This window comes from Bidens hawaiensis, unplaced genomic scaffold (assembly GCF_021521415.1).
Source record: "Bidens hawaiensis isolate Kalapana, Puna unplaced genomic scaffold, B.hawaiensis_p1.1 tig00022253_1, whole genome shotgun sequence".
In the NCBI taxonomy this organism is placed as follows: domain Eukaryota; kingdom Viridiplantae; phylum Streptophyta; class Magnoliopsida; order Asterales; family Asteraceae; genus Bidens; species Bidens hawaiensis.
Genome location: NW_027493453.1, coordinates 1 through 12055, shown reverse-complemented (window position 1 = coordinate 12055; position 12055 = coordinate 1). Strand labels below are relative to the sequence as shown.

At 33.6% G+C, this 12055-nt stretch overlaps 1 protein-coding gene across 1 annotated transcript; it reads left to right on the top strand.

Moving 5' to 3' along the window:
• The first annotated feature begins 8188 nt into the window (after positions 1-8188).
• LOC143565066 (LOB domain-containing protein 31-like) lies at positions 8189-9648 on the top strand. Its single transcript, XM_077052160.1, has 2 exons — positions 8189-8470; positions 9358-9648. Exons 1-2 carry the CDS (start codon positions 8189-8191, stop codon positions 9646-9648), a joined length of 573 nt encoding a protein of 190 aa, XP_076908275.1.
• Positions 9649-12055: the final 2407 nt, after the last annotated feature.

Here is a 12055-nt window from a genome sequence, read left to right as displayed (position 1 = left end):
AACTAGTTCGTTAACTATACATTCTTACTAATAACGCCCTTGCTTCTATTCACATAGCATCAACCACACACTTCAGGCAAGTAACAGATCACCCAATCATTCCGATTTAGGTACACATGAAAAGCAGTTTAAAACGGGTCAACTACTAGAGTTGGTGAGTTTCACGAGTTTCAAGAAAACAGTAATGAGTGTTCACAAGTCAACACTTGTAATTATGAAATAAGTATGTACGTATGTAAATGATGTATGTGATGTAATTATGCTAAGCTACAGTGAAGCCTGGACTGTTCGTGCTGCGTGCCTCCATTTCCCACGCTCAATCAACCACTGTGGCTCCCCTTCCGCCCACAACATGCCCCGGTAGCTATGTCTAACACTACATAGCCTGTATGTTTAAATATGGTCATGTGCAAACGGCGCTATGTGACACGGCAACCAGGCCGATTCCGTTTTGGTTTGTCAAACCAATAGTACTATTCACAAGCCACCGGCTCGAAGTTAATCACTGTGATTGTGGGGACTTTCGTGTGTTAGCACTTAGATAATTCACATCATCACATGTTTCAGATAAGTATATAGATATAAGCAAACATGTTTTTCACCCCAAAAGTTCGTAAAACAGTTTAAAAGTGGGGTCATGAAACTCACGGTTTTGTAGATATTCCGTACTGTATCAACTCGTGGTTTGTTCAGTCCGCTATCAGTAGTTCCTATAATTAATATTATAATTAATATTATTATAATCTCAATACTAAACTGGGCTGTATAACTAATCTGGGTGTAGCTGGAACGCCCAGAAAGTGGCAATAGGCTTAGGTTGTGATGTTGTTCAATGTCTAATACTTAAAACTGAACTTGGCTCAGATTCCCGTTTTCCCAGCCGGGCCAAGTTGTTCGTTTACGCGTTCAGAAAACAGTTATGGGAAAATAAGCTTGGGTAAATGTATTGGTTAATAAAATGATTAAGTTATAAAGAAAGATCACATACTGGGGTCCTGGATTAGCCACGAGGCCCGTTTCCGCTTATTCAGTTTGATTTGAGAAGAAACGCGCACAATCCACCCGGATTGTCCAGGTTTCTCATAGGAAAGTTCATTTTCACTTAACTAGTCCAAAAATATGATTTTTGATCACTCTTGGTGTTTTGATATTCCCGCAGATTCACTAGTCGCGAACTTGCCGGTTTTTATAAAAACTGAATTTGTTTAATATTCAGATTAGCATAATTAATTAATCGTTAATCCTTAAATTATGAAAATTTAACCACTTATTAATTAAAATATGTATATTTTTATAAAAATATTTCTGGAATTTATTTACTGATTTATTAATTTATAAAAATTCATTTTATCAGCTATATTTCGTCTGAAAATCGTCCGTTTACCCCAAAAAATTTCCAAAAATTCACCAAAAATTCCTGAATACTCAAATCATGTCCCAAAACAACCTGTATCAATTCCAGAATGTAAAAAGCTTGTGCGATATTCTTTTCGGCCCAAATTTGGCTGTAAAAATTCACACGAACGCAAATAAACAAAACACCTTTAAACTTCTCCAAATGATCCCAAAATTCATATGTGACCAAAATAAATCAAATCTGAGTTCCCAGAAAAAATTCATAAGTTTTGAAGTATTTTAGCTATTTTTCCCAAATAAACGTCTCAATTCGGTAATAAATTCTCCAAATATTCTCGGATGGTCGAAAAATTACCAAATTTAAACAGGGACTCAATGACATGGTCCCTGATGTCCCTGAAAAATTTCAAGTCCTAAAAATATGCACATCACAACCGTAACCTAAATAGCCCGTAAGCGAGTGTTTCGGCATTACCTTAGCGGGTTTGGCTCGTTTCCGACCTTTTAATCAAGTTTTCAGGTTCTTGTGCTTCTAAGAAAGCTAGGTACAAGTCCTATATCACAAACAAAACAATATTTCATCAACATAACAGCCCTTAAGTTAGGGTTTCAGCTAGTGCACAAAAACGAACTTTTGAACCGTGAAAACGTCGTTTCAACCCTTTAATTCGTGTTTATGGCCAAAAATATTATCAAAACAGGTTCCTTACCATGTGTATGATCAAAACATGTTTATAGACCATTTTTAGGATTTTTATACGGTTAGGAATGATTTTTAGTAACCCAGACATGTTTTTATGGTATTAAACAAGTTTAAACAAGTGTAAAAGCTACTTATTTAAGCTCTTACCTTAGGGTTTTGGAAGTTTTCTGGCTGAAACAGAAGTGGTGTCCAGATTTTTCCAAGAAATGATGTTAAAAATGGCTTGAATCTAGTTTAAATGTGAAAGAAAAACAAGGGGGGGGGGTGCTGATTGCGATCGGACCATCATGGGCCCACCTTGGGCCCATTTTGGCCCAAGTTTCTGATTTCTCAAGCCCAAATACAAAAAGCCCGGTCCAAATTTAGTTCGGGTTCGATTTTTGGCGCGAAAAACTTATCGGGTGCGTTAAACAACGCGAAAACGAGTGTTTTTCGGCTAGTTTTGTGTAAAATTATAAAAACATACTATATGTTTGTAAAAATCAAAAATATTTTCACGGATCGCTTAAAACATTTCAAATAAGTGTTTGGTAAGTCTTTTTCGGCTTAACGGATGATACAATTCTTGGTTTGTAATTATCTTTCGCGTTTAAATCTATAGCGGGTGGTTAAACAAGCATGTTTTCGTTTAACTTGTTTGCTATCAAACTAAGACCATATTTCTAATATTTTAGCTTGTATATATTGTATATCACTTATAAATGGCCCCCCGAGATATCTGGGTCATAACCCGACCCGTTCGGTTGATCGTTCGTTTGTTACGCAACAGGCGTTTATTTGCTTAATCGGTAAATACGTACTGAGGTGTACCTTGTTTTGGCTCAAATGTCACATAATTTGAACAAAGTTGATGATTTTGATCCAACTTTATTTATGATTAAAGTAATCAAAAGACAGTTTTATTGAATGAAGACGGTGTTTCAAAACCGAGCCGATGGAGAAAGATGTTTGATATCTCGACAACGGAGCATCGAATCACATGACGGGTAATAAAGCGTACTTTTATAAATTGAGTGAACAAGAAACGGGAATGGTGAAGTTTGGAGATGAATCTTGTATTGATATTCGGAGAAAATGGTCATTCTTAATTGAAGGGAAAACGGGGGGAGCAGCGCCTGTTGACCGATGTCTACTGCATCCCGAGCCTACAGTGCAATATCATAAGTCTTGGTCAAGCAACGGAAGGTGGATGCGAGATTCACATGAAACATGATTTGCTAACCATTAAAGATGATACATGTAAGCTTCTGATGAATGTGACAAGGACCAAGAATCGATTGTACAAGATTAGCCTCAAGATAGCAAGTCCCGGTAAACGAAATAGCATTGGAATGAAGAAATTTGCAGGTCGGGATCTTCAAAGTATTGGACTGAAATAATACAAGCTGGTTACGAGTCAGATTCCAATCAAAGATTCAAGTTCCAAAATTCAAAGTCCAAAGAAAAGTGTTCAAGAAACTAAACGTGTGGTAAAGGAAGTGATTCAGGCCCAAGGGAAGGCGTCTAATGATCAAACGAAGCAAGTGTTACTTCAAGCCAAGTGGAGCCCAAAGAACATTGCAAGAGATCAAGAAAAGCCTCAGGAGAATCAAGAGAATGATGACAAGCGTGAAGTTGAAGACCCACCAATTTCGAGTAGGAAATTAGGGGGTGAGTTGGGTGAGTCGAATACAACAATTGGGGCGGGGGGGGGGGGGGGGGTGATTGTTGGCTCAATTGTTGTTTGGCCCATGTGTAAAGCCCAGCACAAGAGTTATTAGGGTTTTATATATTTGGTAATGTCTTAGCTAGCAAGTTTGGTTAGTCTATATAAGCTGAGTTATGGTTAGACATTAGAATAAGAGAAGTTGGTGCAACCAAGTTAGGGTTCATCAAGAGTCAAACCGAGTTAGGGTTTGAGAGTTGTAATCAGTGTTTTGAGTTATATTTTCTGATTATTATAAACGAGAGTTAGTCGTTTACTTTGATGTTTGATTATCGATCTGGGACTTGATTGGTCTCTTTTCTCCAGTTTAACAACGCTAGCGAGATAGCAGTCGGCTAATTTTTCTTAGATACTTGTGGATGCATAAAGATCTTTGCCTAACCACTAGGATACTCTCTCCTCCATACTTATTAGCAAAAGGGCAATTGAGGAAAACATGGTTCCTTGGTCTTTATTCTTTGAGAAACATACCAAGTTTTATTGGCTTCAAGTTTAAACTGGGACAGAAACCTATCTTTAAAAGTCTATATTGCCAAACAATGTGACATGCTATAATAGTATAGCTTGTGATCCAGTGGGCTGTTCAACCTTATGGCCCAATCTAATTATTTCTTTAGTTCTTTTTTGACTATAGTCTAGACCACTTTGTATTGCAATTTTGTCGGTATCGTTTTGATTCGTTAGGACACGAATGGTAGGATACTTACATACACAATAGCAACTTTTGTTTTTATAGATTGCAATCGATTTCATTAATGTTGAACAAAATAATCCAATTACAATAGAGAGACAAGTAAGTGGTCAACAAGCTATGTCACCACCCATTTTGAATGACAAAACCGATCATACCAAAACCAATTTCATTAATGCTGAACAAAATGGTCCAATTACAATAGAGAGACAGGTAAGCGGACAACAAGCTGCGTCACCACCCATTTTGAATGACAAAATCGATTCTACTGAAAACAAAGTTATAGTTTTTTGGCGTCGATAAGTTACTGTGCAATCGAAAAGAAAACTCAAAAAGTAAAGTTGTAATATGATCGAAATGATATCCAATAAATTCTTGATCTAAAACTTTGCCAAACGTTTATACTTGTATGTCTCGTTTTTAATAAATAGAAAAACCAATCATATAGTTTCTCTTAAAAAGAACTTAGGAAAAAAAGTATTAACAGAATGACCCATTTTATCAAAATTAAGTACTGTTCTTGTTAAAAATATTTATTATTAATTTTATTTAAAAATCAAAGCTAACCTAAGTTATTTATTATTCTTATTAAAGATTTAATTCAATTTTGTCATTTTGTGAGAGACTTAACTAAGCTGTTTAATTTAGAAGACTTAGAGATTGTTTATTTTCACCAACTCATAACTTATTAACTTTTTAAAAAATAATAAGATGTTTGGGATTGCTTTTAATGTGAGAGAGAAAAGTTAATAAGTTACACTTTTGTAACTTAATGAAAAATTATAAGTAGGTAAAATAAGGAATCCCAAATACCCCTTAACTACTAAATGAACAAACTTTTTATATAAAAGAAAAGGCCCGGGTCCTTGCATTAGATCCCACATTTTAATACACCAATGACCAAACTAACCAACTTGTTTCTTTGTAATTATTTCATATGAATATATATGTAAAACATGGTGAGGGTGATGCCATAACCTCTCAAATTGTATTATTGACAAGTAATATAATGAGTTACATTATGGGATATGGCTTATCAGTGGTAAGGGGAGTGCTAAGGTGGCATGCACGATAACACCGGAACATCGTTCCGCCTCCTCCTTGGTCATTAGTGACGAGGTCCAAATGACCATGGCCACGCTCCCCACTCAACCAATTAGATTTTTTGATTTTTTTAATTATTTTCTTTTTCATTTCTTTTTGTTACTAAATAATATAAATAAAAGAAATAATAATAGAATAAGGTATAGCATGGATTAAATTATGGTAAAAAAAAACCTATATGAAAATTTACGAAGAGTTACTTGTAACGCATAACTTTAGGTAACCTAATATCAAAGTTTTCACGATACTCCGGTAAACATCTAAAAATAATATCTTGTCTTTTAGTGAGAAAGTGAAGAAATATAACCGAACTGACAAGTTAAATATGTTAATTCAGCAAATGGTAAATACTAAATAGCTTAACCCTTTTATAACTTTCTAATAATAATTAAAAAAAAAGAAAAAACTATGGAGATTGGAGACTAAACTACTGTGTGTGTTTGTGTGTGAAATTTTACTTGACTAATGGAAGTGACGTGGACATGACCAGACAATGGGAGACGAGGATGTCTGTGTTTTCCCACGTGGGAGTGCTTTGTACACGTGGAGTGTGGCGGTTGGGAGCCGTTGTTGTACAGTACAATAGAAAAACACAGTGGATATATAAATCGTTATAATAAGGCCTTCTATTTTACTTTACGAATACTTTGCCCCCTTATACTTTTTCCCACTTGTACCTTCCTTTGCTTTTAAGTTCTTATTTCATCTCCCATCAATTTCACTACTAATATACTTTAAACTGTATTAACAAGGGGTTTATTATAGTTACGGGTGTAAATTGCGTTAGTTTGACGGTTGACGTATTGAGTTGTTCAACTGAACATGACACCTGTATTTATTTTTGAGTGCTATATGTATTCAGGTTGTGTTTTAGATTGACCTATTTCATTCTTGTCCATTTAAGAATATAGTAATAGCTAACAACTTAATAACATTTAGAACAACTACAGATTGACTTATTTTATTCGTGTCTATTTACGAATATAGTTATAGTTAATAACTTAATAACATTCAGAGCAACTAATTACTCGACTCAAATAAATTACTTTTGTAATTGGTTTTTATTTGTTTTGTTTTCTTATCTTTCATACCCGGTTATTAAATTTTGTTATATATATTTAGATTGAGATGGGAGGAAGAACGAAAAGTATTAGACTTAACTAACAAAGTTGTTGGCAATGTAAATGATAGTTCTAGCCAACCCAAAACATGATTATTTATGTGTTATATTTTTGTCGTATTTCTAGGTGTTTTGAGAATTGTCGCCTACGTAATATTACATAAGATGGTACAATAATGTATAAACTATTTGCATGTAGTGTTTGAATTTAGTAAACTGCATATGTTGTTTTCATTCAATAAAGTCAAGTTTAATAAAAGGTATGGAACTCATTATATTTTGAAATGTTTGTTATAAATATTTTAAAGTGTTCATTACACACAATTACAAATTCCATAAGTTTTCATCAGTGCCATTCTTTATATATGAGTTGTTACTTTTTTTATATAACGCATAGAAATGTATATTAGATACTAAATATACCAAAATAGAAAATCTTTTTAAGTACATAAAGTCTATACATTACTTGTGCATAATTAGCTAGATAGAGAAATTACAAAGGTAAATATTGGCTTTTACTTGCATATACATTACTTATGCATAATTAGCTAGATAGAGAAATTACAAAGGTAAATATTGGCTTTTACTTGCATATATTGTAAATAGTATACATGATTCAACTCTATGATTGACATATGATTTGATCATACAGTGTTGCTATGAGCAAAATGGAAAAAACTTACCTTTCTTACTAGTGAAATCAAGTTAAAAGTTATATGAGTGAAATTGTTTTGGTTATCACGGCAAAAGTTATGATTGTTACTAACCAAGTTTTCTATTTGGATTATTATTGGCGAGTATAAAAATCTAAATTTTCAACTATAGTCGATAATTACGAATTCGCCCCAACACTTTTAGGTTGGTTGTTGTGGGTTGCAAAGGGGCTTCAAAAGCTGACGTGACCCGGCTTTTAATGCCTGGCACACCACACTGGGGCGTTAAAGTCCGGGTGATAAAAAAAGGGCTTAAGCACATTAACATGCGGTAAAGAAGGACTTCAACATATGATGGGACCAAAATGCTAACATGATCATAGGTTTTGATATGATAACATGGCATTAAACCACAATACAGCATTAAAGAGATATTGCTTTATCATGGCATAATGCTATAATTTGATATTTAAAATTCATCCATAGCAACCTGTCTCATACAAATAAAACTAGGGGAATTCCAAGGACACTCCGCATTTTGTTAAAAAAATAACCTATAAATACGTCACGTATAAGACTATACGAGACATATAGGGCCCGTATACCATCCATGTACCAACCAATTCTTAAAAGTATTATACTATTACCCATAGAACATTCTTATTACATGTAGGTTCTTGTTCTTACAAATTGACATAATTACCCTCACTATCTCATTCATAGGACATCCCTACATATGAAAGGCTCCACCAAGCTGCAAAGTGACCCACCACCAACACCTTCCAGAAGTTAATTACTTTCAACACCACCCTCATCTCTAAATAAACAAACACCAAGAAGAGATCAAAATAAGATCATGGGTGGTAAGGATGGTGGGCCATGTGGAGCCTGCAAGTTCTTGAGAAGAAAGTGTGTGAAAACATGTGTGTTTGCACCTTACTTTGACTCAGACCAAGGTACTGCTCACTTTGCTGCTGTCCACAGGGTGTTTGGAGCTAGCAACGCCTCTAAGCTCCTCCTTAGGGTTCCGGCCCACCGCCGCCTTGACGCCGTCGTGTCGATGTGTTATGAAGCTTTGTCTAGGGTTAGAGATCCTGTGTATGGTTGTATGCCTAACATCTTCACCCTCCAACAACAGGTACATGTTTTTTTTAAGAGAAAGAGAAACCTTATTTGGTACAAATATTTGTAACCTTCCAAATATATGTCAGTGGCTAACGAAAACCATCAGCCCGAAATCAAATATGTCGGGTCTTGAGTTTTGAGAGGGACATTTTTGAAGGTTACAAATATTTAGGCCAAATAAGGTTTTTCTTTCTGGAGTGTTTTGGAAATATTCTATTTTTTAATACATATTTTTGGGTTGAAAGAGTATCCAAAATATTCAAGGTGAGTTATACATAGCATCAAAATTAATAATCAAAATTAAAATGTTTTTTTTTTATTATTTTTATTTGTTGAAACACTGCATCAGATTGTCACTAGACCTTTTAAAATGACACGAGCTTGCTTTTAAACTTTTGGTTTTGTTTTGTTTTATTTTTTGTAAAGTTTCGAAATTAAATTTGAAATAGGGTAAAAAGCACTTGAAGATGGTACAAAGTCATATTATATATTGTCATTGTCATTCTATATGTACATTGACATAATATAATCACATCAATGTCCAATATGTATATATATATATCGAATGACAATATATAATATGTAATATTAATATATGATATGTCATAGACTGACCATAACGCTACATGTAAACCTTATGAAAATTTTCACTCTTTTAGCCATTTAACAATTTTTACCAATGACATTGAGTATTTGTAAATTGTAAGTTCCATATAACTTGTGCTTGTTAAAAAAAATTATTAGGCCATGCTTCAATAAGGTATTTGCTATTTTTATAATCTTTTCATTATGACCTATAGTGATTAGTTGCAACAAGATATCTTTATTTCATAATAATATTTGTATAAATAATAAGAATAATTGTCACTAAATCCTAATATTTTCGTGTTGGTATCATAGGTTGAAAACTTGCAAATAGAGTTGGCATACATTCGTGCTCAAGTTACAATTTTACAACACTTACATCAACCAAACCCATCGCCAAGCGATGTTTTTTGGTCGCCAACACCTTTGTCTAGTTCCACCGAATCATTGGTGCACTCCGAGCCCGTTATAAGCAACAAAACATCACTAGCAGTACCAACATTTCTCGAGGATGATACATCAAGAAGCCAAGTACCACAAGAGAGTGATCTAGAAGTGTTAGCTCGAGAGTTCTTGACGAACTACGCGCCTAGAGCCGACGAATGACAATCTTTTTGAAGAACATGACTTTGTTCTAGTGTTTCTTCTAACAACTAATGTTTAACCATTGTATTAAACTACTTTTGGTTGTTAATATGATCTGCTACGGAATAACTTACAACTTTAAATGATTATTGTGGATTACGGAACATATATTTCATTTGGGTAAAAGTTACAACCCACTGTTTCATTTGACACCTACTTTAAGTCTTTAACTAAAAGTTTTATAATTAATGAATTTTTTTCTGAGAAATTAATGAATTTGCACACAAAAATAACACTTCCCAAGTTCCAATAAATGTGTGATTTTTCAAGGTTTTGAAGTACATTATTTATTAAAAAAATTACATGGGGCCATTGATCTTTTCGTCCATGTCAAGGTCATATGGCATAGAGAATAGTTAAAACATTGACTACCAATTGTTGTCCGCTAGTGGAGCCGTGAAGGAGGTGTCGCGGGCCACGTAGATGGCGCATACCACACCAGCATCCCGCGAGTCATGGTGCGAATGGACCCTCGCAAGCCATCGTGAGCCAGGCCGCTGCTGGTGAAGAGAAGAAGATGAAGAAGAAAGGAAAATAGAAGGATGAGGAAGAAAGAGTGATCTAGTTATTTGTTTATTTTATTTAACATAATTTTTGTTAGGCTTTGTTATGTTTGAAAAATTATTGGACTTGGGTCAATTTTTTTTTCTATTTTGTTTTTTTTCATATATTATGTTTACTAGTTTTAGAACCCGTGTAATGCACAGGATAATTCAAATAATAAAGAATACAATAAAATTTTAAAATAAATGTATAATGTACGTGAAAAAATGTATTAACATTATACTTCTATCTATATGTAGAAAGAGGTTTTTCATTTACAATTTACAAATTAAACTTATATCGAATGAACAAGAACGAATCCTTTGTTAACTTTTAGTCTTTTACTGAAGCTTCAACATACACTAATAAACATAAATGATTGCAATTCAATGAACTTTTCAACAATCTTTATGGACAGTCTGTTATCATGTCATATACCTACTATTATTCTATAGCAGCCATCCATCATTGCCTAAAGTTAAAACATACGTAACAGGCAGACCTGTTTGATGATTCAACATGTGTAAAACAAAAAAAAATTGATGTTGTGGAAATCAAGATTTGTAAAATAGTAGAAAAAGAATCAAACAGTTGTTCCTATGAATTACCGGTGCTTCAAGCATGTTCTATCGTACATGATCAGACGCATCAACCATCATCATTTTCAGCAATATTGTTATTCATCTTCTGCTATTAATTCTTCATACTATGGACATAAAATGAACTGTAATCCTTCAATATACCTTAACCTTAAAATTGTATCTAATTTCACCTGCATTTTCTTTAAAACAATCAACACTAAAACCTCATGGGACATAATGCAATATATAGAGCCTGTTCAAAAGACAAACTATTACCAACAAATGGGTTGCTCCAAAAAAAAACTAACATGGTAATGATCAGAATATCATGTTGCAGCCCCGACTCATAGTATGATAACTCAAACAGAATAAATGCATATCTAGTGTGATTCAATGTAATGTGAAATAAAAATGTAAATATTTAACAACTTACCTATTTATTATAAACAAAACCCACAGAAGCATAAATTTCATTTGACATAGTCTACATTTCTCTGGTCCTGCTCACCACAAAACTAAATGGATTTATAATAAGAAGCTGCTATGTTTCATAATAAGATGACAAATATATTAATACATAGAGAATGCGCTATATTCAAAACCTCAATATCATTATATTCAAATAATCAATAGAAGTTTCCATAACATAATTTTAATTTTCTAAATGAACTACTTCAAAATCAAAATTCATAATTTAAAAAGAGGGTTGAAATCAAGAAATTGATTAAACTGGAAAGTGGGTGTGTAAATGCAAGTATGATTTCCATAAAAAAAAAAGTCATCTGTTTACACAGTAAGACGCACAGAGATACAAACTATTGACTCTGATCAAGATTATATTTTGTATTGTTTGAGTTGTGATTTTATAAATCTAGCATATAATTTTATCTTTATTATAAAAAAAAATCTTTTAATACATATTCTTGTTTTAAATTAAAAAAAAATCATAAAATTCGCTGAAGCCACCATTCGCCTGAACCACAACAGGCTCAGGCGGCTTCTAAGTGGCTTTAGCGAGTGTCCAATCATCATCTAGTTAGTACTGCATTTCACAATATTATTGAATGAATTTAGAGGCCAGCTTCAGCGACAACACATAGTCTCAAGATTTTATGTTTTTATGTTTGAACTAGACTTAATAGAGTTTTCCTCGGAACAATGAGTTTCTTCTTGATGATGTTCTTGAGTGAGTCAAGTCATATCAAGGTCAAATGGCATAGAGGTCATAGTTCCTAATGTGTTAA